The following is a 27,195-nucleotide window of genomic DNA, read 5'->3' as shown; positions in this document are numbered from 1 at the left end:
TCAGCTACAGCTCCGTCAAAGGAACAAATGTATACTTTAATTTCATCTCTAATAGCATTTGAAATTTCCACCCTATGAAAAAGAATCTCACTCTCTGCCCCATCTATGCATACTTGGCCTTTTTCCTTGGAGGGGTGGAGGATGAGAGGTGACCTGATAGAGGTGTATGAGGGGCATTCTTGATACCCTCTCTCACCTCATCTCCTTACCTGCCCATCATCTCCCTCTGGTGCTCCTCCCCTTTCCTTTCTTCCATGGTCTTCTACCCCCTCCTATCAGATACCCACTTAGCCAACCTTTTATCTCTTTCACTGACCAACTTCCCCGTTCTTTACTTCACCCCTCCCTCTCTCAATTTCACCTGTCACCTACCACCTTGCACTTATTCCTCCCCTCCCCCCACCTTCTTGCTCTAATTTCACCCATGGTTTTTTTTCCAGTCCTGATGAAGGGTCTCGGTCTGAAGTGTAGACTATTTTCTCTTTTCCATAAATGTTGCCAGGCCTGCTGAGTTCCTCCGGCATTTTGTGTTTGTTGCTTTGGATTTCCAGCATCTGCAGACTTTCTCCCCTTTTGCATATTAATACTTCCTCAGGTTTTTGACTGTATATTTTCTTCTTGCATTTGACTTACTAAAGTGTAGCATCTCATAGTTCTCTGGATTAAGCTCCATCTGCCATCTCTCTTCTCACATTTCCCACTGCTCTCTATCCTGGTGAATCCTTTGATAACCTTCTTCACTATCCACAACTCCACCAATTCCTGTGTCATCTGCAAGTTTACTATTTAGCCCACCTACATTCCTGTCCATTTAGAACTGAGGTCTCAACACTGATTCTTGGGGAACCCCATTGAACAATCCCTATTGCTCAACATCGGGATGATCAGGAAATGTTTGCTGCCTTCCCTTTTGACTCATTGGGCCCATGGTTCTCACGGTTCTTCCAACTAGCTGGGGTTCAGATTCCTATGCTCCTCTTTGCTCAGCGAGGCTACTGTTTCTATGGCCATTTCAAGTTAATCAGGCCCTGCTATCCACACTCCCACCAAGCCCCATTCCCCAAAGTACCTCACGCTCCCTTTCAACTTACTTGATTTGTTGGAAGATAAAATTTCATATTGTGAGATGAATTTTTAAAAAAGGCATGTGTCCAATGCCCCAGTAAATCTGCTAGTCTAGTAACATCAAAGTCTCAGGTGTGGTGGCTTATTAGAGTTTTAGCATACTTTACTACCTTATAGACTGTTACGTAACATCCAGACTCCATAATAATATTGTCAATAATCATTCTGATAAAATAAAACAGCAAAGATATTGAAACAAAGTTATCATTTAAAATACAGTAACAACAATGGTCAATTCTAATATCCTGCAGAATGGTGCTTTGAAAAATGGACAAAGGTCTCAACATTTTTCTGAGGAAACTTAAGTGTATAAATGTTACCTTTGCCATGTGATGTCTCTATTGTCCAGGTACAATTCAGAGAATTCCTATAAAAATCAGGAAAGCCAGGAGACAGGATGGTTCCACTTGGTCCACGAATGTAGCCTCCACACAAAGCTAAACCATCAAGAGAAACAAGTTCACAGATCTCCTTAATGAACAACTTACTTCTTCGTAGATGCTTTGAACTATGGAAATGATATCCAGCAGGGTATGCTTCAATGCATTTATACAATACCTTCAGTGGACCAATTTGTCAGTTTAAAGCTGAATCAGATTTTCAATTACATGCAAATTAACACTTGTTATGGGAAAGGTTTTTCACAGAAAAATGTTTATTGGTGGATAAACTTAAGTTATTGCTACTTTGGGTATAAAGACATAAAGTGATTAAATTCACTGAGCCAATGAACATAAATTATTTGTTCAATAACAAATATTCAAAAAATACTTAATATTTTTGACATTACCAGCTCACCAGCATCTTCTGTTCATAGTTAATCTTTATATATTATTTAAAAGGCTCTTTTCAGAACTTGGTGGTAATAAAACTAATAGAAGAATCAATGTAGTCACTGATGAATAATTCACGAAGAGCTGCTTAGTTTGAATGGAACTGCTTTCAAGGTAAAAATCTTATTAGCGCACAGAACAAAATTACACAATCCCCCCCTACCTGCTAGGAGAGCTATTTCACTAAAACCGAAAATGAATGCAATGTCTCTGATAATGCCAGAGTCATAAACAACTCCAGAGGATGCCCCAGAGATGTGGAAAATGTCTTTCAAAGCCCTCTCCCTATTTTGGGGAAAGTCAGCATATCAGTTGAAAGAAGTACAGAACAGAAGTTCTGAATGATACCGCGGCTTGATCCCCATGCATATGTTTGGTTACACAATATGATAGAACTTTTAACTAGAAAATACAAAGTTTATTTTTCAAAGTCACCTGAATTTCGACATTCACATCTTCCAATCCCCATCCCTCCCTCACTTTACCCCCTCCCAAACTTATGTCTCCAGGTGACTACAGATCTCATCCAATACGTAGAGGAAAGAGTGTTATCTGCAAGTATTTGACCACCTGAAAAAAATCAAGTAGTGATGTTCATGCCATCAACTTTGCTCCATGATTTTTTGCAGGTAGTGAGATTTACAACTCAAGAACTGTCTCCTCAGTTCACTTCCTTTACTTTTCCAAAGCAACCAGCTAAATATGACAATGAGGCATGCCCTGTGTGGAAATGTTTGCTGAGATCTGAACCCACATTGTCCACTACAACTCTAAAAGTTGAAGGAATACCTTCACAGCTGGGCAAAGCACGACTCCATTGGTAATTGGGTTCACAAACAAGGGCTTCATCATCACTTAGAGTATACCCTGGGTCGCAGCCAAAGGTCACAGAAGATCCAATATAAAACCTATTTCCATAGCGCAGGCCATTTACAGGAATTCCAGGATCCAAACAAGAATCAGATTGTAGTTTAACACCTGAAAATATAATGATTGAAGGAGGTTATAAGCAAACTAATTAATTTGATGTTTCTGTTATTATAAGTGGTTTTATTATCAACATACACAATTGTTGAATTAAGCTATTTAAAGATTATTCCAATAAGAAGAACAGCAAACTATTGACTAACAACCTTCAATTCTGATCACCTCATTACACAGGTGTATCAGGATGCTGCCAGGTTAGGAGGACGTATGCATGATTTGTTTTTTTTCATGCATCAGGGGTTTGACATTTTTCTTTGAACAGATTTTATGATTTTCTTTGTTTTATGGTTGTCTGTGGGAAGACAAATCTCAGGGTTGTATACTGCATATGATACACACACTACTTTAATAATAAATGTACTTTAAATCTTTGCTGTATTTTTTAAAAATAGATTTCCGTATTAAAACACAATTTTGATCCAAAAATTGGTCTTCCCTGATCATTCAGGTAAAACTGTACAGGAGATTGCTTCTCCACTGCGACATTACATTTTGTACATTAAACAAAATTGGTTTTTCTTACTAATGGATGGAAGTTACTGCCTAGAAATTGAAGAACAACCGTTATCAAAAGGTGAGTCAGAATTTACATAAGTTGCTGGCAAAAACCATATTGGATATTATGGGAGCAGGATCAAGCGCAGGAGGTTAGCACTCGGTGTTTCCTGGGGCTTAGGAGTAAAGGGCAAATAAACAAAATCTGTTGCTTGTGAGATTGGATACAGAATTAGGATCAGAATTACCTTGGGTTTGGACATGAAGTTAATAAATTTCACGGCATATGCCAGTGATATTAAACCTGATTCTGATTCTGAAGTTGAGATGTGGGGCCCAGGAACATCGATCGGGCTTGTTGCAGGCTAGGGCTGTGTTAATAAAGGGGATAACTGGTTCAGTATGGTTTGGAAACAGGATAAAGGTAAACGATTATTCCTCAGCATCGCTCCCAGTCTGGCACTGCATTGGAAGGACCAAAATGACACATGTCATCTACCATGGGTGCCCTCAAGTTCATTGTAAACCACATTCCTTTTTCCTTGACAAGGAGCATTTCATGAGGAAAAACATCATCCTGTGCCTGACAGTCTTGACGATAGTGTTAGAATGACAGCCATGATTGACACCTGAAAGCTATTGAGCATCCAGTCAAGGTTTCATAGTGACTAGCAAACAGCAGTTAATGTGCTTATTTCGGAAAGAAAAAAGTATCTGAATACACAACACTGAAAAATATGTTTTGGGCCTGAAATGAATTGTTTCTTTAATATGAGTCACTTAAAAAATGAATGTTGAATCCAGGATTGAAATTAGCTTCTCAAACATTGTGGGATAGTTGTAGTAGCAAAAGGGATCAGGATGATTGATATGAGGTTATCAAATCTGTTTCTATCCGTTATATTTTTGTTTTAGTGAAGCAGTTCCTCTGAAGGATAGGCTGAGATCAAATGACGCTCGTCTCTTGTCATGTTGCATATGAAATTCACTACAGATACCAGGTAACAAATGAGACAGCTGCAGAGACAGCATGTCGGGGAAGTTTCTTCATGTCTCATGTAGCAGCTTAAATGAAAAACCTGATTGACAGTGAGCAGGGAAGTTCACTGAGGCAAGAAGCTGCCCTTCGTTCTCTCTTGTATATTATAACCTGTGGAATACTGGGGGGAGGAGCTGCTGGGGGGTATAATCAGATACTGCAAAAAAATAACCTTCGTCGTGTAGCATCAAATAAAAAGTATTGTGTGTTGCATTTCTTATATAATTTATAGTGGATAGCCAAGTCTTCAAAATGCCTTCGGATATTGTCCAGAGGAGAGTCTAAAAGTGGAAGAGATTTGTATGATGAAATTGATGGCTTTGTGGCCAAGTTTGTGAATGATACCAAGATAGGTGGAGGGGCAGGTAGTGTTGAGGAAGCAGAGAGGCTGAAGAAGGACTTAGATAGATCAGAAGAATGGGCTGATGGAATACAGAGTTGGGTCATGTATGGTCATGCACTTTGGGAGAAGAAATAGAAAGGTAGACTGTTTTCAAAATGGACAGAAAATTCATAAATCTGAGGTGCAAAGGGACTTGGGAGTCCTCATGCAGGATTCCCTAAAGGTTAACTTGCAGGTTGAGACAGTAGAGAGAAGGGCAAATGCAATGTTAGGGTTAATTTCGTGAGGACTAGAATATAAAAAGTAGCTTTATAAGGTGCTAGTGAGGCTTCACTTGGAGCATTGTGAGCAGCTTTGGGCCCCTTATTTAAGAAAGGTTGTGCTGACATTGGATAGAGCTCAGAGGCAGTTCACAAGAATGATTTTGGGAATGAAAAGGTTAACATATGAGGAGTGTTTGATGGCTCTGGGTCTGTACTTCATGGAGTTTAGAAGAATGAAGGGGATCTCATTGAAATCTGTTGAATGCTGAAAGGCCTAGATAGAGTGGATGTAAAGCGGATGTTTCCTATAGTGGAGTGTCTAGGACCGGAGAGCACAGACTCAGAATAGAGGGATGCCCATTTAGAACAGAGGTTAAGAGGAACTTATTTAGCCAGAGGGTGGTGCATCTGTGGAATTCATTGGCACAGGAGGCTGTGGAGGCCAGGTCATTGGGTTTACTTAAGGTAGAGGTTGCTACGTTCTTGATTAGTCAGGGCATGAAAGGTTACTGGAAGGAGGAAAGAGAATGAGGTTCAGGGAGAAAATGGATCAGCCTTGATTAATTGATAGTGCAGACTCAATGGGTTGAATGGCCTAATTCTGCTCCTATCTCTTATGGTCTTATGGCCCTATCCATACTTTCACTAAGTTTGGCAGGTTACATACTGTGGCTTGTGCCCAGAAACTGGATTCCCTGATGACGCGGAGGCTCATTCTGAAATCTCAGTGTATCGGAGTACACTGACCGAGGAACAGACAAGTCTATCATCTCTACAGCTCACTCAGTATACGGGTGAGAGGAGGTCACTATCTCAGATTGACAACTATCACCCGAGAGGTGGCTTTGAGTGGCAGCTTCAAAATGTAAGTAAAGGTTGTTAGTGAGGCTGAGTTTGACACATAACCCACAGTCACAAATTGTCAACATTAATTCTCACTGTTGCAAATGGCTAAATGATACATTTTAAGTTTTGTAAGGTGCAAGAAGCACCAGAAATAAATGACCATGAGTGATACCAGTGAGACAGTTGTAAGAACTAAACTGCTTCACTTACAACCAACAGGGAATTCAGCTCAGCTTTTAAACTTTGCTCGGCTGGCTTAACTGTGACCACCCCAACACAATATTGACTTTTCAAGTCATTTTAAGCTGTAAAAAACAGTTGTTACTAGACAGCCAGGAATCTTTTCTCAGGGCACATGGAGAGTGTAAATATGACACCAACAGTGTTGCCTCAGTCGAGACAATAATAATTGTGCACAATTGTCATTAGATTAGAATTTCAGCAGGCTGATTTGTCGACAATCAAGATGACTTTTTATTATGGTGAAACTAATACATTTAATAACAATATATTTGTACGATACCATTTCAAATAATTTGTCTGTTATAATCCAAGTTTAAACTAACATGACCTGTTAATCTTATACTGATTGCTAAGTCTCAAAAGTGTTGGGAGAAACACAGGGGGATTTTATAGGACACTTTCAGCAGGAATTTATAATACAAAGGTCCTGTGGCATGATTCCACGATGGTTAACAAACTTAAGATTTAACTCATAGGATACTAAGTTTGCTTCATTGCTTAGGTTAAATAGCTTTCAAAATGTAATGCTTCAGTGTATTATAATCAGAATGAGATAATATTTTTGGGCCATCCTGCTCCCCTCCCCCACCACCTTCTCGAATCCAATTCAGTGATTTCCCTCAGAATTCCGAGTTCTGCCTGGAACTGTGTCAAAAATCCTTCCAAATCTGCAGCATCTTTCTTTTAATAGGATCTTGATTCTCAACAGTTATCTCCCTTTCATCAGGACTGTGTGTGAATGGATTTAACAAGGATTATTATAATCACTGCCCACAGCCAGGCAATTATAGAGTATCTGGACAGGGACAGCTGAATATTTTGTCTGTATTCAGAAAAATAAAGAAACCTACAGATCATATTGTAGGTTTGCAAATCACACCAGGGTGGATAACCATGGGATACTATCAAGCTACAGCAATTACAGCAAAGCATCAATTGATCATTAAGGCATTATTGTCTGCTGGGACTACACCTGCGAACGCCATCTTTTAATGAAGTACTGCTCTATGTCATCATTCCATCATCCAGGTTCCATACCCATCTATTGAAGTGATAACCAACTTACTTTCAAACCGAATCTGGAACCCAACATCCGCATGGCTCTTGTCAGTAGAGAACAGGAGGTAAAGGTAGTTGCTGGTGCTGATCAGAAACTGAGGTACCTGTGTACCGTGGTACACTCCTATGAGCGGTGAAGAGTACGATCTTCCATCTCGTACCTCTAAGGTGTCATAGTTTACTTCAGTTTTAAATCTGGAAAAAGAGTAGTTATATCACACTGAGCAGAGGAACATTCAGCGATGAAGTTGGTATTCCATAATAGCATATTAATAGTAATACTGCCGTGAAATTTCAAACTACCAGTGCTTTTTAAACGGGGTGTGATCAACACAGTATATGAAATCAATATGGACATAAGCAGGGCTGATGAATTAAAAGCTTTATCGTTCCTATGCAGTTCTGTTTATCGGTCCTCACACATTTACTGAATGCAACACTTCGTATCTGAAACAAATTTTGGGCTGGAGATTCATTGGCATGGAAGAGACTCCGTAGAAAGATGATCATTTCGGTTACAGGTCTATCACTGCAATATTCAACAGCTGTACTGAATGGCTCTTGTGCAGTATCCATTGCATGCAGGGCATCCAAAAGAAAGTCTCAGTGAAACCCAGCAGTTAATACATGGGAATCAATAGTGTAGCCATGAACAACTTGTTGAAGCCTTGAATGGGTTGGATCAGGCAGTGAGGAGCCACATGGTAGTTGGGATGAAATCAGAGAAGAGTTGGGAAGAAGGTGTCAGGTTAAGGTTGGGGTCAATGGTTGAGATAAGGAATAATGTGTGGGAATGTGTTTTGGAATTGATAAAGGTGTGTGGACTTGGCTGTTAATATCCTGGTAAGAGGAGATAGGTAAGGCAACCTGAATGGATGGGATGTTGAGCGCAGAACTGAAATCCCATCTACTGGAATTGACTCCACTGTGGCTACTCTTAATGTGCATGGAAGCAGATACGTAAATGAGAAGAGTTTTATGTCCTATGAGGTTTTAGGTCTCCTAATAAATGGTCAAGAAATATATTCCCTTCTTCCAAGTTAAATCAGAAACGCAGCTTGTTAACTAATCACCACTTCAAGCAATGTGCTGATGCTGGATAATGCATCATTGATTTGTTCTTCAATGCCAACTTTTCAAGTAGCATACTGCTGCAGCTTGTAGTGCTCTTTTTGTGAGTATGTTGGTTTCCTCTGGGTCCTCTGACTTCTATTGATAGAATATGCTGCGTGGTTAGGTTAACTGACTGTCGAAACATTGCCCATAACATGCAGGTAAGTGGTAGAAGCTGGGCAACACACACAAAATGCTGGAGGAACTCAGCAGGACAGGCAGCATCTATGGAAAAAAGTACAGTTGACATTTTGGGCCAAGACTCTTCGGCAGGATTGGAGAGAAAAAAAACGAGGAGTAGATTTAAAAGGTGGGGAGGGAGGGGAGAGTGAAACAGCAGGTGATAGGTGAAACCTGAAGGGGGAGGAATGCAGTAAATAGCTGGGAGGTTGATTGGTGAAAGAGATACAGGGCTGGAAAAGGGGAAGTCTGATAGGAGAGGTCAGAGGGCTATGGAAGAAAGAAAAAGGGAAGGAGCACCAGAGGGAGGTGATAGTTGGGCAAGGAGATAAGGTGAGAGAAATAAAAAGGGGATGGGGAAAGGTGAAGGGTCAGGGGGCATTACCGGAAGTTCGAGAAATCAATGTTCATGCCATCAGGTTGGAGCCTACCCAGAAAGAATATAAGGTGTTGTTCCTCCATCGACAGTGGTGGAGGCCATAGATAGAAATATCTGAATGGGAACAGGAAGTGGAATTTAAAAATGTGGCGACTGAGAGATCCTGCTTTTACTGGTGAACGGAGCATAGGTGCTCAGCAAAGCGGTCTCCCAATCTATGTCAGGTCTCACCAGTTAGAGGAGGAACCCACACCAGGAGCACCGGACACAGTATATAACCCCAACAGACTCACAGGTGAAGTTTGTGATGAGGCCACTCTTAGGTTGGAGGAACAACACCTTATATTCTGTCTGCGTGATTGGTGGGCAAGGAGATAAGGTGAGAGAGGTAATTACACAAATTGCATTCTAAGCAAAGTTCCGGAAATAATATATCCCTCCTTATCTTTCTCAGGCTGTCTGAAACCTCAGGCACAGCAGCATTACGCAATACTAATAGAAGGTCCTCATCCTGAAATGTTAACTGTGTTTCTCTTTCCAGAAATGCTGGCTGATTCCCAGAGCATTTCCAATGGTTTATGGTTTTACATGGGAGAAATGAGAGACCTACATATTAAAAGAGCCTTTTTATCATTCATTTATCTATAAATGTTTCTCCTCTTTCATCAACAATTCAGGTAGGTCAAGGGAGTGCATGAAATGTCTTCTCTTCCTATTTGAATACATCAATATTTGGCATCCTCTAAAGGATCCATCAATATCAATCACTTATTTCTTAGATGGGTGGCAGGATGGAGATATGTCTCTAACAAAGGAGCTCCTTCCCTCTGTAAGCCTGCAGGTCACCCTTGGGCAAGGTGTAGAACCTGCTTAGCCCACCCTGTTCAGGGTCACAGAAAGCCATGGGAGCATGTGGTGGATGGTTGTATGAGCAGCTGATGCATTTCACTAGACCTAGTTATGTGACCACTGTTACCAGGTGGACAATCTCTGAAGAGTATTGATAATGGCTGGGGTCACCCATCTCGTAAAGACACTGCCCAGAAGGAGGCAATGGCAAACCACTTCTGCAGAAAAATTTGCCAAGAGCAATCATGGCCATGGATAGAGCGTGACCATTCATGTCATAAATAATGAATAAACAAATTTCTCAGAGAAATAAACTTTAACCCGAAAATAATATCAGTCAGATATGCCTACTTCTAATTAAATAACACCTGGTTCTTTCATTGTTTCTCAATCATCATACTGGTTGTTCAAATCTATTTATTAATTGCATCTAAATAAATATTAGCAAGATGAAGGTCTTGCTGATATGGTCTCCCTGCATGACATGTCCAACCATGGTCCTCCAAGTTATGGAGGAATCCAGTTTGGAAAAAGATCTTTCAGACCATGCCAACCATTAGTTACCCATTTACACTAATCCAACATTAATCTCACCTTTTTAATTATTCTCCCCTCATTGTCATCAACTAGTCTCAGATTCTACCACTTACCTACAAATTGGAAGCAACCTACTGAGTCCAATTAACATAAGAACCCGAATGCCTCTGAGCTGTGAGAAGGAACTGCAGCAATTGGGAGAAACCCACACATTCAGGGGAAACTCTGCTCACTGTGCCTCTGTTGCACGGTCTGAATGTGGAGGGACAATCTCACAGATCGAAACTTCCCCTAATTCCCACAACATGGCTCTGGATGGCAATGGAAGCTGGTAGTGATTGGAAAGCACACCCCCAAATGCTGGCAAAAATGCTTTGACAGCATCCAAAACTCCACTCTATATTTGCTAACTATAAGGCAGGGTAACCTTTAATGCACTTAACACTCAGGGGCATGTTCAAATTATTGAAAAGGTATGAAATAAATATAAGTTTTTTAGAAATACCTGTAGGACACATTGGAGTGCAAGTTAACATACTTTTGTTGGGAATATCACAGTGCCGAATTCGGATGTTAAGATTCTCACTGCATAAAAAAACACTTGGAGGACAGAAAAGACTGATGCATTTTGAACATGACAGTGCAAGGCTAATTAGGTGCTGGTTCTGCATCCTGTCAAACTCAATTGATAACTTGTCTGCAAGTCCTATTAAAAGTCTTTTATCTTTCAGTTATCTAGAAAATTATTTGGAGCAAAATAAATCTTCTGCCTGTAGATTGGAAAGTAGTTGCACAATCACTCGCAGATACAAGTTGTTTATGTTGAGATTTTTTTTCCAATCCGTGGTATAGAATTAATAATACAATTAAATTAAGTACTTCCTTTTACAGGCTGGCTTTGACACAGTAATATCTAAATATTTCAACATCTTTGTCATTTGCATGAACTGGAAATAATCAGGGAGAAAGCATCCGTTAGTCTTGCGAGACCATGGATCTGCTCCTGGAAAATCTTCACTCTTCAGGGCGCAGGCCTGGGCAAGGTTGTATGGGGAAGACCAGCAGTTGCCCATGCTGCAAGTCTCCCCTCTCCATGACTCCCCTCTCCAAGGGAAGGGCATTAGGACCCATACAGCTTGGCACCAGTGTTGTCGCAGAGCAATGTGTGATTAAGTGCCTTGTTCAAGGACACAACACATGTTGCCTCGGCTGGGGCCTGAACTCACGACCTTCGGGTCGCTAGTCCAATGTTTTAACCACTTGGCCGCGTGCCCACACTCGGGGAGAAAACATGACCAGTTAATAGGTTGTTCTAATCTCCCTGCAGCTTTGATATTGAAACAAATCTCATGTTTTAGCTTTTATTTTAACTTCATTGTTGATATTTGGGTATTGTTGGCACTTAGTGTCCATCCCAAATCGCCCTCAGAAAGTGGAGGTGAGCTGCCTTGAACAGTTTTCCCATAAAGTAATGCACAGGACAAGGACAAAGACGAAATATGGGAGAAGAAGTTCGAAAGAATGACATGCTTCACTGAGTGAAAATCCAAGATCCAAGCAGTAACATGCTTTAAAAATGGCCTAGATAACCTTATGACTGTTAACAGAGCCACATATGCAGAAGAACTGTTAAGAGACACAAGAGACTGCAGATGTGGAATCTGGTGAAACAAACAATCTGCTGGTTGAACTCAGCAGGTCAAGTTGCATCTGGGGGTGAAAAGATATCGTTGACATTTCGAGTCAAAATCCTGAATCAGGACTGAAAGTCGAGACCAATTTGTGTTGGACTTCATCTTTGCAGATGAAAAAGCCGAGTATGGACCATGGTGTTTTGTGGAACATTCGCCCAGCCTGCACTTGGTCTTGCTGATATAGAGTTGGCCTCATCGGGAGCACTAGAAGCAATGGAGAAGGTTAAAGGAGGTGCACATGAACCTCCTCTGTTCTGAGTCCTGATGCAGGTTTTGATCCAAAATGTCAACAATTCTTTCATATGAGACCTCTTGAGTTCTGCCAGTAGATGATTTGTTGCATAGAAGTGTTGCTGTTAGATAATTGCTGAAAAATTACCTGTCAAAGGTTATTTTGATTGGGTATCCTGGTTCAGCTTCAATAACCCACACACAGTTCAAAGAATCCTTGTAAAATCCTGGCCAGCCTGGAGATAATATCATTCCACTTGGAGCAGTCAGGTGACCTCCACAAGGTGCTGTGGAAAAATACAGACAAAGTGAAGTCAGGATGATGCTGCATAGTCACTCAGTAGGAGTTGGATTTCATTCTTATTTTATTTTACAGTTGAAAAGAAAATACAGAGCAAGTTGCACGTTGAACAAAGGAGCAGGTGCAAACCATGCTTGAATTTGTTCCAAGCAATATATTCAACCATATCATCAAGGTAGACTGTGGTAGAAGCCTAAAGTGAAGTGTTGCAGGAGATCGAAGCACCGCGACAGAAGGCGCAGCTGTTGGAGGCCTCTGTACACGGCCGACCTCTGTCTCTCTGTCTGTCTCCCTCCCTCTCTCCCTCGATAGTGAGAGACAGTTTGCTGATTCTCGAGTTGGGGGAATAAATAAGCGACACTGCGTATGGTAACATCGCAACAGTGAGCTGTTGGGCCAGTCTCTTGCTATGCCAGGAGCGATATCTCTCTTTCCCACGTTGGCGAGAGAGAGGGCCTGTTGAGATGTCGAAGTGTTGGAATGGACGGTAGTTTTTGATGGACTCTAGATCATGGTCTCCGGGGTCTTGCTGTCGCTTGGGCGGCTGATGCCTCTGCTGAAGCAAGCGGGAGTGGGGGAAGGTTGATGCTTTTGCTACTGCTTGGTGTGTGGGAGCAGGGAGTGGGGCTTTGGGGTTCTGATGTTTTTCTGTTATTCACTTTGTTTTTTTTTCTCTCTGTTTCATTGATGTCTGCAAAAGGTAGGGATTTCAGGTTGTATACAGTATATATTCTCTGATATTAAGTTGAACCATTGAACAGAATGGATACAATAAGCCTAGTGGTCTCGTTCAGCTCCGAAATAATTTACTATTCTGTCTAGTGCACAAAAAAAATCTTAAATGAACGGAGCAATTCCCTAATAAGTCTTCCCTAAACAGTCTGCAACATATGCCTGACTGTTAAGTAGTAATCTTCTACTTCTTGCTATCATTGATAACAAGTAGGGATAAATGGTAAAACAAGGTGCTGACACTAATTCAACCATTAGGACTTTCTAATATGTAGATTACGGAAACCTTACATTTGTACTCTATGCTCTGATAATATTTCATAATCCAGAGTTTTACAATCTGTAGAAACCATAGTAATAAATATAATTGAAATATTATACATGGAACTAATCTATAAGCAATGCTGGAGCATGAAATCTCACTTTAAAATGAGCTCTGACAGGCTATTTAAATTCATAGACAAATGCACACATTTGACTAAATGCAATTGAAACTCCACTGAGCATATTTAATAAGTAAACACGTTCCCACCAGCACTCTTGTACACTGTCAGTCTTTAGTATATATCATGTTTACAGCCATTTTCATACCAAAAAGACTAAAAATATAAACAACAGGAATTCTGCAGATGCTGGAAATTCAAGCAACATACATCAAAGTTGCTGGTGAATGCAGCAGGCCAAGCGGCATCTACAGGAAGAGGCGCAGTCGACGTTTCAGGCCGAGACCCTTCGTCAGGACTGACGAATTGTATTTCCCTAATCAAGCTACACTTGCCCAAATAGCTGGTAGCTCTGACCCTGAATATAATTGAACTGAAATAACTATCTGAACCTGATGAGCTCTCAAGGAACATCTGTAGACTCCACATTTCCCAATGATATCTACCACTGAGTTCCAGTTCTGGATATGCATACTGCAAATGCCATTGACCCATCCGTCCCAAGAGGTAGTGCAGACTGACAACATTTAACCATTAACTTGGAACCTGTTGAGTTAGTTGTGTTTCTCAGCAACATGACACAATGGTCAGACTATTATTTTTGAATCAAATCAGTTTCAGGATCACTCTTTTGTGCATAAACCATGCCTTTCAACATTTGGTTCAAGTTAAATGCATGGCCATACATGTAGGGACCATTTTTACAGCAGTACATTGAACTCAAGTTTGTGTAAACCACCTTCATAAATTCCTTCATGAGCTGCAACTGCTCATTGGCAAAAATTAATCTCATTTACAGTGAATCCCAGTAATCACAGTCTTTCATTATCTCGTTTACTGTGCTTATGAAAAGATAAATCCTGCAGTGAAAATCTGAATTCTTATTTTCTGCTATTCATCTCAGAAAGAACAGTGTTGTGTGGCTTTGAAATGTGTTTATCTCATTTGCTTAATATTGTTCAGTGGTTTAATTTAGCTTATAAAAAAAAACATTGCAGTTTATCCACAAGAAACAAGCTGTGTCAAGGCTGCCGTGTATTTTTCATGCATGCAATCTCAAGTTACTCTCATGGTCCTGAAATTAGGTTTCAGCACAGCTCAGAAAAGCATTCTGAGATCTCAATCTTTTCGTCAAAGCACATGCACCGTGGCACGGTGACTTATACATCATCCCATCCTCCATTTAATCAAACAGTCCTTTATTATTCAATTAGTCAACTCTATTAGTCAACTCCTTTTGATGTACTTACATCATTTAAAGAATTAAACATAAAAAGGATTCCACTCTACGAACACATTGTTCTTTACTCTTCCTGCAAATTTTATACATTACCAGCCCGACAACAGGCCAAGAACAACAGTGCATCTGAACTGGTTATTCATAATAACTTTTTAAAAACTTTTATTTTGAGGTACAACATAGTGCAGGCCCTTCTGGCCAAAATGAGCTGCTCTGCCTATTAACCCATCTATGTAACACTAGCCTAATCACAGGCCAATTTACAATGCCCACATGGTTCACGGGGAAAATGTACAGGCTTCTTACAGACAGTGCCAGAATTGAACTTTGAACTCCAAAGCCCAGAACTGTCATAGTGCTTCGTGAGCTGATCCACCACCATGGTGCCTTATAATAGGTATTATGACGTTAGGGGTACAAATCTAGAATTCATGGTTGACTTCTGCAGTCAAAGATAATGGCATTCTCTCTACATTACATTTTGCAAACTGTAAAGACATTTCCTTAGGAATTCTTATGAAACTGAATTTACCTAATGCCTTTATTTCTTGTGAGAAAGGAAATGGGTAGATTAGAAAGTTGGACAAAGTGTAAATCTCCATTTTTTCTTGTTTTTAGCTCAGTTGTTTAAAATATTTCACCAAGGATTGAACTAACTGAAACAAATCTTTAATTTTATATATTTCATTGCTAGTCTATAAACGCCTTTACAAACTAGCATGGATTACCTTTATTTATACTTGAGCACGCCTGCACGAAAATTCTATGTTTCCTTTATTGAAATGAGTTCTGTATAACTTTACTATAAAGTTCATATCTCATAAACAAAATACAACAAAGTAAGTCAAAATCCCACAGATCCACTGTCCTTTGCTTCCTAAACAATTTTTTGCTGAAGTGAATACCTTCGCATCGTGGTACAGCATTGTTCCAGACCACGTTTCCATCTTTGAAGATACAAGAGATAGTTTCTGATCCATGGGTCTTAAGAAATCCTTCTTCGCATAAAAAAGATACAGTACTTCCCAGCTGAAGACTTTCCCCAAATCTTCTCCCATTCACTGGTACTCCTGGATCTGGGCATTCATTGTGCCTGAATGCTGAAAATTTACAAAAAAAAAAATCAAGATTAAACACTGGAAGCACAGGTTCTTCAGTAAATAAATATCTGTTGAGTTTTTCGGCATGAAATTCCACTTGGTACTTTTTTTTTTCAAATAAGAGATCATTGGAAATATCTTGACCAAAGATTTATGAACAGTGCATACCAAAAGAGACATGAACAGTTCCAAAGTCTGAGCAGCTTCACCATTTACTAAAGTGTTCTAGTGACAGTCAAGATTTCATTTCACTTGAGCACCATTCTATCTCCTCATGATGATCACCAAGTAGTCATTTGTCTTGTAATTTAATAACCCTCTCAAAGAATTTCAGCTAATTAATTGGACATAGCCAATTGGTTTGAAAAATTATAGGATGTTCCTTGTAGCTTCTTTACTGCTTAGATGAAAATTGATAGCATTCTGTAAATACCCATGAGCATTTTCTGACTCCTAGCATGAAAATAATTGGCTTATAATTATTTGAATCATATCCTTTTGCTTAATACTAGATCCAGAACCAATCACCCACAACACCACTGGCGCACAGGAGCAGCACTTGAGCATCCATGGTATGCATTGCAGCAGCTCACCAAGATTCCTTAGATAACACCTTCGAAACTTTACCAACTGGAATGGCAAGGGCAGCAAAGACATGGAACCACCATCTCTGGGAAGTTGCCCTCCAAGCCACACATCTTCATGATTTGGAAATAATGCCATTTCTTCGCAATCACTGGGTCAAAATCTAAGAACTCCCTCCTTAAGAGCATTGTGCATACACCCACACCTCAAGGATTGTGGTGATTCAATAAGACAGTTCACCACCTGTCAACGGGCAATTAAGGATGGGAAAATGAACACTGGCTCTGCTTGTGAGGCCCACATTCCCCAATTTGTATTAACTTCCCCCCTGCCATGAGTTCCTGAATTTAAGGAAACCTTAAAAATATTAGGCAAGGTGTATTCTACCTTACATTTAATCCATACAATCTTAGTATTTTTGTAGTACTATTTTCAGAGCACCTTCAAGTATACTGTCCTGACTCTTTTCAACTGTATACATATCATATCTGAATTCAATGATATAATATCCATTTCTCAATAGTCCTTACAGATGGTAATCTAACTTTCAATTATCTTTTAATAAACTCCTAAGACTTATAGATGTCATACTCTATTGAAACTGACAAGATTCTGAGTCTTAGTACTTTATTCTTTACCATTTAGAAAAATGTTCATCCTTTTGTTCGAGATATTGCTTATCTTTTTATCCACTGAAGTCCTGATCTTAGACAATAGACAATAGGTGCAGGAGTAGGCCATTCGGCCCTTTGAGCCAGCACCGCCATTCACTGTGATCATGGCTGATCATCCACAATCAGTACCCCGTTCCTGCCTTCTCCCCATATCCCTTGACTCCGTTATCTTTAAGAGCTCTATCTAACTCTTTCTTGAAAGCATCCACAGAATTGGCCTCCACTGCCCTCTGAGGCAGAGCATTCCACAGATCCACAACACTCTTTGTGAAAAAGTTTTTCCTCAACTCCGTTCTAAATAGCCTGCTCCTTATTCTTAAACTGTGGCCTCTGGTTCCCCCAACATCGGGAACATGTTTCCTGACTCTAGCGTGTCCAATTCCTTAACATCCTAACAGAAAAGAAATGCATTTTAACTACAAACCTTTGGTCATTTTTTTCCATGTGTTGAATCCTGCTTTAGTGATAATCTGGGTCATCACAGTATCGGATTAAGCACAAATGATATACCTCAGAATCATAAGAGCTGATATGAAGCCAGAGTGCCAAATTGCCTGAACATTTCTTTTGCTATATTCACTCTCCAAGCCAATGAAAGCAAGTTCAAGGATCAAAAGTTTCAAGTAAATGTTATTCTCAAAGTACATATATGTCACCAGAGACAACCCTGAGATTCATTTTCATCTGGGCATACTCAGCAAATCTGTTGTAGAATAGTAACTATAACAAGATCAATGAAAGATCAACCAGAGTGCAGAAGACAACTAACTGTGTAAATGTAAATATAACTAAATAGCAATAAATAATGAGAGCATGAGATAGTGAGATAAAGAGTCCTTAAAGTGAGATCATTGGTTGTAAGGATATTCCAATGATGGAGCAAGTGAGTGTAGGTGTCCTCTTTTACTCAAGAGCCTGATGGTTGAGGGATGGTAACTTTCCTTGAACCTGGTGGTGTGAGTCTTGAGGCTCTTCTACCTTCTGGATGATAGTAGCAGCAAGAAGAGAGAGCACGATCTGGATGGTGGGGATCTGTCATGATGTATCTAGTATGCCATAAAATTACCTGCACTGATGTCTTCAGGTATCCTTTGCTATACGGACAAAGGTCTCTCTATTTTTCAACACTTCCTTGAGTCCTATTATCCGTTATGCCTATAGTGGCTTTGCTACATCTCCCAAAATGTAACAACTCATATTTTTTCCATCTGCACATCATATTAACTCATCAAAATAATTCTATAGATAAAAATGTTCTTCTTCATATCAACAAAACCATATTTTTTAAAACATACTGATTATGGGTCATTCATGTAGCTAATAAACAACACCAGTCCCCCACAGTACACTACTGGCGCAGGATCCAGATATAAAAGACCACCTTCAAATCTCACCCTCTGCCTTCTGTAACCAGACCAATTTCAGGTCCAATCTGACGATTTGCCCAAAATTGCCATTAAGACCCATATTCCATGTGGGTTTTTCTCAGAGACCTTATTGAAGTCCGTGCAAAATATCCATTCAAAATTTTATTCAAATCAGTCTGACATATCAGAAAGACCTGTCCTGATGAAGGGTGTCAGCCTGAATTGTCGACTGTTTATTCATTTCTGTGGATGCTACCTGACCTGCTGATTTCCTCAACACCTTCTATGCATAATCTGGCAATTTTTTGTCTTTACAAAGCCATCTTTGATAAATTATTATTAATGTTGTCCCTCTAAACATTTTCAAGCACAAGTCATCAATCAGAGCTCTGGATATTCTCCACTGGTCTGGGTCGATCATGGATGTTACATCTTAGCTGTGTACATTCGATACACAAGCCAGTACCCAAGCCAGGATAGTATGATATGAAGAGCAAGCTGCTGCCAATGCAGCAGGCTGCCCCTCTCCATGCAGCTGATGAATCCAAAGGAACAGCAGAGACCAATGGAGCTTTGCACCAGTGGCGTCACAGGAGATACCAACCAGTGTTGAGCTCTCCATAGGACTGCCTGAGGGACTCCAGTTCTCGATTTTTACCTTGGCGTTTATTTCCAAAGTCTTCCCCATGAGTGAGTGTTGCCATAAGGCAGTAGAGGTTTGAAATCTGTGTTTTCCTTCTTCGTAATGAGCTGCCAAGTATGACTGGCAAACTGAATGTGCCCGAAGCGACTGGTTTCGAGGTGCCAGTAATCCACCTTTGCCCCTTATCCTGTCAGTAGAAACCATTCTGCCGGGCTTAGCAGCTGAGCCATATGTGAAGGCCAGGAGCTGGACTTGGTTGTCAGAGGTTATTTGAAATTCACGGGATTAGGAGGATTTAATAGGTGGTGAGAGCTTATCCCACTAACCCCCACCTTCCCCTCTACCAATGTTGAGAATCACAAGTCTCTTTGTTGCCCTTAAAATGTCCAGATGAAAGATTGACCCTAAGCAACGTCCTTGGAATTGTCAACATTAAGTAGGCATGTGTGAGCTCGGCCTCATTTAAAATATATTATTGACAAGGTCATAGTAATAGAGTCATAAAATGCTACAGCACATATACAGATGCTTTGGCCCATCTAGCCCATGCTGAACTATTATTCTGCTTAGTCCCTTCAACCTACACTGAACCATCATCCTCCATACCCCTGTTATCCATGTACATATCCAAACTTCTCTTTCAGTGTTAAAATTGAACCCATATCCACCACTCTCTCTGGCAGCTCATTCCACGCTCTCACCTCCCTGTGAGTGAAAAAACTTCCTTTTAAACATTTCTCCTTTCACCCATGACCAGCAGTTCTGGGCTCACCCAATCTCAGTGGAAAAAGCCCGTATTTACCCTTTCATTACTCCCCCCCCCCATTATTAATGACAGATAATAACAAGAATACAACATTTCATCTGGCACTGCCCAACATGAATTTCCCAAACTCTCAAAGTCTAGGATTATTCAAAGTCCAAAAAAATTCAATCATTTCTGCCAATTTATTCTTGATTTTGCACAAAATTGCCACTATCAAGGATTTTGTAATCTACCCTAATTTGTCAATTACCATGAATAAACGAAAGTTCTCCAGTTCCATCAAATCCAAGTTTATGTATTTACAAAACTCTCCAATGACTTTTATCGGTGGAATTTATCCCTAAGTGCCAGGTGTTCCAAATAAACACATATTCAGTTACATTTGTCTTTTTATAATTCCAGTTTAAGGAAAGGAAATTCCCAGAAGTAGAAAACTTCAGCGATGGCTCAGGGCAATTTCTTAAAATATATCCACTCACCTCATTTTCTATTTTGCCTTGAATTATTCATGCTATGGTTCCTACATTATAATTTTATCATTTCTCACTTGAATTTCATAACCATTACATTATAATATTTTCCATTATTATCTTCTTCTGCTTGCCCACCATACTAATAATGGAGATCTGGTAGTTTGTACTAAAAGAAAAGCTATATCCATTATAACTTCAGTCACACGGTGTCATTCATTTTTTTCCCTCTGGATCATTTAAAGTTAACATTGTTACTCCACAAAAGCTTTTAGGTTGTATTTTAAATTTCAAAAAGAGCCAAATTTGGTTCCTTTGGTTTACAAAAAATCTTCCAGTCGTAATGGACTACTTGAGGATCTCAGGAGGTAAACAGAGGTAGGGAAAGGAGGGAGAAGAGAGGAAGGGAGGAGGGAGAAGAGAGGAAGGGGGAAAGGAGAAGGTGCATAATGGAGAGGGAGGAAGAGGGAAAAATGATTGAATGGATTGAATTGGTTTATTAATGCAAATGTACTGAAAGCAGTGAAAAACCTGGTTTGCAAGCCATCCATATCGAGCATATCAAAACATAAGCACATTCAGGTAGTACTTGGGAGAAGTAATGACAGAATAGAGAATATAACAATTACAGTCACAGAGAAAGTACACTGCAGGTAGACAAGATGGTGCAAGGACCATGATAAGGTAAATTGTGAGGTCTAGTTTTCACCTTTACCGTATAAGAGGTCCAATCAAGAGTCTTATAACAACGGGGTAGAAGCGGTCCTTGAATCTTGGGGCACACGTTTTTAAGTGTATGTATCTCCTGCCTAATGAAAGAAGGGAGGAGAGAGAACGTCTGGGGTGAGAGGGATCTTTTTATCCTGTCTGCTTTTCCAAGATGGCGAGAGTCTATGGAGGGGAGGCCATTTTGATTTTGTGATAGGCTGAGCTGTGCACACAAGGTTCTGCAATGTTTTGTGGTCATGCGCAGAGCAGCTGCCATGCCAAGCTGTGCTACATCTAGATAGGATGCTTTCTATGGCAGGTCAATGAAATTGAGGAGAATCAACAGGCATGTGCCGAAATTCCTTAGCCTTCTGAGGAAGTAGCATGGTAGGTGTGAAAAGAGTGTAGAACTGAAAATAGATGGTGGACGCTTTCAAAGCAGAGTGGGGAAAATCTGCACCATATTACAAAGCATTACGCACAGGCCATTCAGCCTAACAGCAACACTCTGGTGCTTTTGTTCTAAAGGGGAGAGGAGAAGATGGTGGTGCAACGCAGCACGCGTAGCCTCTCCGGTGAAATGACGTCGTATCTGTTAAATAGGGGCTGTGCACAATTCTGATTTGTTAGAGACAGCTGTGAGAGCACAGAGGAACACCTGGAGTAACTTCTGAAATGCCTGGTTCGCTGCCGCTGCTACTGTGTGATTGAGAATCTCCAGAGGAAAGCCCCTAAAATCCTTGGCTTTGCCTGTTGCTGGAGGCCAGGGCTGGGGTTGAAGCAATCGGCAGAGATGGTGGTCAGTGCTCGGTGTCAGAGGGCTGGTCGGAGCTCGAGGTTTTCGGACGACTCAGAGTCGGACAGTGGTCAGGTATGGCAGGAGAGTTTTCTTCCTTCTCCCGTCTGCGTGAGATGTGGGACTTTCGAGAGACTTTGAACTTTTTACCGTGCTCACGGCCTCTTCATCAAGTTACGGTATTGCTTGCACTGTTGTAACTGTATGTTATAATTATGTGGTTTTTGTCAGTTTTTCAGACTTGGTCTGTCTTGCGTTTCTGTGATATCACACCGGAGGAATATTGTATCATTTCTTAATACATGCTTTACAAAATGACAATAAAAGAGGACTGCATGTCCTCATAATCTAATCTAAAAAAATGCTTCCTCTTACAGTTCTGTGGCTAGCCTGATCATTCCTTTCTTCCCTATACAATTATAAAATGATAGATTCATAGAGAAATGCAGCAAGGAAACTGAGTTTATAGTGAAAGGTTGCAAAGTCCGAGCATGTATTATGGAGGCTTTAAGGTCTTGTTTCAAATAACATAGAACTCATTGAAAGCCGCCTAAAAAAAAAAGTGTTGTCTTTTGAGGAACAGCAGTTATTATTTCTGAGACAAAATATTAGCAAGAATTTTTAAGAGACACAACAGACTGCAGTTGCTGAAACATGTACCAATAAACAATTTGCTGCAGGGACCCAGCAAGTTGAGCAGCATCTATGAAAGGAAAGGAATTTTCGACATTCCATGTCAAACGCCTCCATCAGAACTTAACAAAAATTAAGAGTCAATGGAGGCGTCATTGCAAAAATAGTCTCCTGGAACCAGTGCTTCCATTACCCCGTTCCAACTATGTATATATTATGTAATATAATAACAACACCTCTGAACTGAAGATGACACAGCCACTCGGTTACACATCACAGGTTTATATTGACAGAATTATTAAAGGGTTTTCTGAAATAAATAAACTCAACAAAAGCCTGCATTTCCTTCTGAAAATATTTCTGTAGGAAGGTCTATAGAATAATTTTGGTGACTTTGGCCAATTTTGTTCAATTTGGGGATTTATTTTCCTCTCTTGCTTATTTACAAAATCCATTTAAGTAAGTCGCAGCTATGTTTTCTCGGTTATAAAAGGGTTGTGTGTGATTTATTTCAATCATATACAAAATTGAGCAGGCACTTTATTTTTTTTTGCTTTCATGGCGACGATGACTAGATGTAATACAACCTACAATATTGAAAAGAATCAATGGTTTGTTATTGCACGGCTATTGCTGCACATCAAGATGCATACAAAGTGGAGCTCACTGTTCCTATAAATGCAACAGCAGATAGGCATAAAGACCCAGAAAGACTCCTTATATACTGCCTGGGTATCCTACAACACAATGGTATGAATCTCGATTTCTCCTTCTGGTAAACAAATTTCCCCCACTTTTCCTCTATTTTCCACTCTGACGTTTTATTTCTTCTCACCTGCCTATTACTTTCCCCTGGGCCCCCTCCTCTTTCACTTTCTCCTATGATCCACTCTCCTCTCCAATTAGACTTTTTCTTCTCCAGCCTTTTATCTTTCCCACCCACATGGCTTCACTTATCATCTTTCAGTTTGCCTCCTTCCCCTCCCTGACCTTTTCATTCCGGCATCTTTCCCCTTCCTTCTCAGTCCTGAAGAAAGGTCTCAGCCCGAAACAATGACTTACGTTACGTACCCCGTAACTGGGTTGCCAAACCAGCAGAAATGGATCACTCAGTTGGAGTCTGGATTACTAGAACTAAGAAAGTTTTATTAAAGAAACAAGCAACACAGTACTCTAATCAAAAGGATAATAAATGCAACAGTTCAGCAATGATAAACACACATGTACACAGAATTAAGATAACAGGATCAATCAAGCTCTATTGTTGTCTAGGGGTAAATGACCAGTTTCACAGTGACGCAAAGTTCAGTTCAATTTAGTTCAGTTCAGTTCGCAGACAGTGGGGGGAAGGAGAGAGAGAGTAAAATGAATGAATATTCAAACGGCTTCCACACACAGACCTTCGCAGTCAGCTTTCGTGCGAGCCCTTTGTGATGTCATCTGAGGTCACCGACCGTAACCCCTCCGTTTCCAGATACGATCGTTTCTCTGCGGTGAACCCGGCACCCAGGGAAGGGTGGACACACACCAGGTTCCCGCCGATCGTGCCTTTCCACCCTGTGCGTCTATGGCTGGTCCTGCGACAGCCGTCCAAAACTTCCCACCGACTTGTGGGAGACGCACCGCTTCCAGGGTCTCGTTACCTCAGGGTGTCGTGTGTGTCCTGCCTTAGTGAACCTGTCCCTTTTTATCCCCCTGCTGGGGTATCGCCTGTCCATCACTTCAAACAGTTCAGGGTTCAAAGGGGGAGCCGATCTTGACAGCTCTCCTTCCATTACTCTCTCCCATCCCTTCATTAACATCTCCAAATGCTGCTCCATTGTTTTCCTTATCTCTCTTTCTCCTGAAGACAGGTGGCAGACCAACTGCTGATCCCACTGGTGCCAGCACAGGACAGCTAACATCTTAATCTATGTGTATTCTTGTCACACTTCCCCCCTTTAAGGATTTTTACCGGGGTAAAAATTACAAACATGAATACATCATTTGATACACACAAATACACATCTTTATCAGCTATTTGGCTAATACAGCGAATTTGAAGTTGTCAACACCTGACAGACAGTCAGCCATCACATTTTCTGTTCCCTTTATATGTGTTATTAATAATCCCTTAGACCAGGCTCCAACTTAGCAAACTTCATAGTGGCCAAAAACACTGATGAATTGCGATCAATGTAACCTCTCATTGGGTTTCGTCCCAGACCACAATAACAAGGACCGTCCCATTCCGACTTAGTTTTCTCTGGCAAGGGCTTAGTAGGAGGGGGAGGGGTGGTAACCGCAGAGTTATTGCAGAAGTTCCTACAGTACCCCACCATCTCCAAGAGCCTTCTGAGGGCCCTCTTGTCTGTCGGGGTTGGGATGTCAGAGATAGCCCGCACTTTAGCTTGCATCGCTGCCAGCAGCCCCTGTGTCACCACAATTCCCAGGTAAGTGACCCTCGTGTGGCCGAACTCATTTTTTTCAAGGTTCACTATCAAGCTGGCTTCAGACAGCCGTATTACATTGCCAATACACACCTCTGTGTTCGTCAGCCCTTTTGTTTCTATAGGATTGTTGCTCGCTAGGCTAGCCTAGTGTAAGAAACACCACCCAATGTCCCAGTTCTTTGCATCGCCTCGGGACAATCAAACACACGTGTGCGAGTTGTTTAATTACTTCTCCTAAAGAGTCGCTTTGTTCGGGGATTAAGGGAGAGACCTTATCAGCAGAGCTGACCAAAACAATAGCCTTCTCCCAGCTGGTCGATACCATACTCATCTTTTCAAAATGGTTTTTCTCTCTTTTCAGGGCGACCCTAGCTTCATCGATTTCCGTGCTAACACCGACTAGGTTTGTTAGCATATCAAAAGCCTGTGACCGTCTCAGTTCACGTCAGCCATAATCAATAACATCCTTCCTCCTGTGCAGCCGGTAAACCTCTTCCATGATTCCACCAACTGTTTCCCCCAGCACCGCAAAATGTCCACCGGGGGGTACCTTGTGGGCCAGGTTAAAAATCTCATCCCCATAACTCTTTTGCACCACCCCCCATTCCTCATCTGCGGGTACGGTACTTGGTCTCCCTTTCCTCCTTAGCACTTCCTCCTCCACACAATAGCCTACTAGTTCCCTTGTTAATTCTGCGTCAGAGAGAGCCGTCCCTGCCAAAACCATCAGCTCCTCGTCTCGCTCCTGCGCCTGCACAAATCCTTTCCTGGCTAATGCTAAGTCTGTCTCAGCTCCCTCACTACCTCTTGTTTCACTACACTCCTTCTTTTCACTTTCTACCCCCTTCTCGTACAAGGCTGGCAGAAACGTCTCAGCTAAATTTACTACCGCAGTCCCATGATGAACCTGTGAGTCCATGGGCGGGGCCTCAATGCTGGCAGGCTGACCTGTCAATCTCATGGCAGGGAACACGATTCCCCCAGCGACGTCATTACCGAGCAAGACTTCCACGCCTTTCATCGGTAAGTCGGACTTCACCCCGATCGTGACTAGTCCAGAGACCAGGTTGCTTTGTAAGTGTATCTGGTGCAAAGGGACTGCCTCTGTCCCTTCCCCAATACCTTTGACCTTGACCTCCCCAGTCTGGGTCTCTGAGCTAAACTCTAATACACTCTTCAGTATCAGTGAGTGACACGCTCCCATGTCTCTCCAGATCCGCACTGGAACTGGTTTTAACCCCTCCTTCACTGACACCAATCCAGCCGAGATAAACCTCTCGCGCCCTTCCTGCACTCTGGCAGACCTGTCCTGTCCTAGCGGTTCGTTTACCAGCTCGATACAGCCAGTCAAAATCGCCGTTTTTCCTTTTCCTATCTCCTTCTTTGGGGCAAAGCACCTGGACGCAAAGTGTCCGACTTTCCCACAATTATAACAGACGACCCCAGGAGACTTCCTACCAGACTGCTCCCGGTCTACCTTATCCTTCTCACTAGTCCCCGGCTTACATTCTGACTTTTCTGGCGGGCTCTCCCCGCCGTCCTGACTACCCTTCCGGTAGCCTTTACTCGAGGCAAACTTCATTTTATGCGTCAACGCATACTCATCCGCTAACTTAGCAGTTGCGGCTAACGTGGCTGCCTCTTTCTCATCTAGGTAGGGTCTCATACCCTCAGGGACACAACCTTTAAACTGCTCAATCAGGATCAGCTGTAGCAGTCTGTCATAATCCCCCTCTACCCCCTTCGAGGTGCACCAACGCTCACAATATGTCTGCATCTCATGGGCAAACTCTAAATACGTGCGGTCCCACTGCTTCCTCGCATTCCGGAACCTCTGCCGGTATGCCTCCGGGACCAACTCATAAATCCTGAGGATGGCCTCTTTCACCACCTCATACCTCTGGGCATCTTCCGCGGACAAAGCTGAGTAAGCTTGTTGGGCTTTCCCTTTCAGTACACTCTGAAGCAAAACAGCCCACTTATCCCTCGGCCAGTCCTGACTTGTAGCAACTTTTTCGAAATGGGGAAAGTACCGATCCACATCGGTATCATCAAATGGGGGAACCAGCCTAACCTCCTGGGTCGCCCG

General features: G+C 41.4%; 1 protein-coding gene across 1 annotated transcript in view; it reads right to left on the bottom strand.

The window, feature by feature from the left end:
• The window catches only part of csmd2 (CUB and Sushi multiple domains 2), a 2,031,293-nt gene that overhangs the window by 459,911 nt on the left and 1,544,187 nt on the right, over positions 1–27,195 (bottom strand). The window contains exons 15-19 of the mRNA XM_063033882.1: positions 15,838–16,032; positions 12,365–12,503; positions 7,241–7,428; positions 2,748–2,936; positions 1,446–1,562 (exon numbers count right to left, since the gene is read on the bottom strand). Of these exons, the coding sequence (XP_062889952.1) occupies positions 1,446–1,562; positions 2,748–2,936; positions 7,241–7,428; positions 12,365–12,503; positions 15,838–16,032 (828 nt within the window). The remainder of the gene's footprint in view (positions 1–1,445; positions 1,563–2,747; positions 2,937–7,240; positions 7,429–12,364; positions 12,504–15,837; positions 16,033–27,195) is intronic.

Source organism: Mobula hypostoma, chromosome 26 (assembly GCF_963921235.1).
Source record: "Mobula hypostoma chromosome 26, sMobHyp1.1, whole genome shotgun sequence".
NCBI classification, from domain to species: Eukaryota; Metazoa; Chordata; class Chondrichthyes; order Myliobatiformes; family Myliobatidae; genus Mobula; species Mobula hypostoma.
This window is presented reverse-complemented; position numbering and strand designations above follow the sequence as displayed.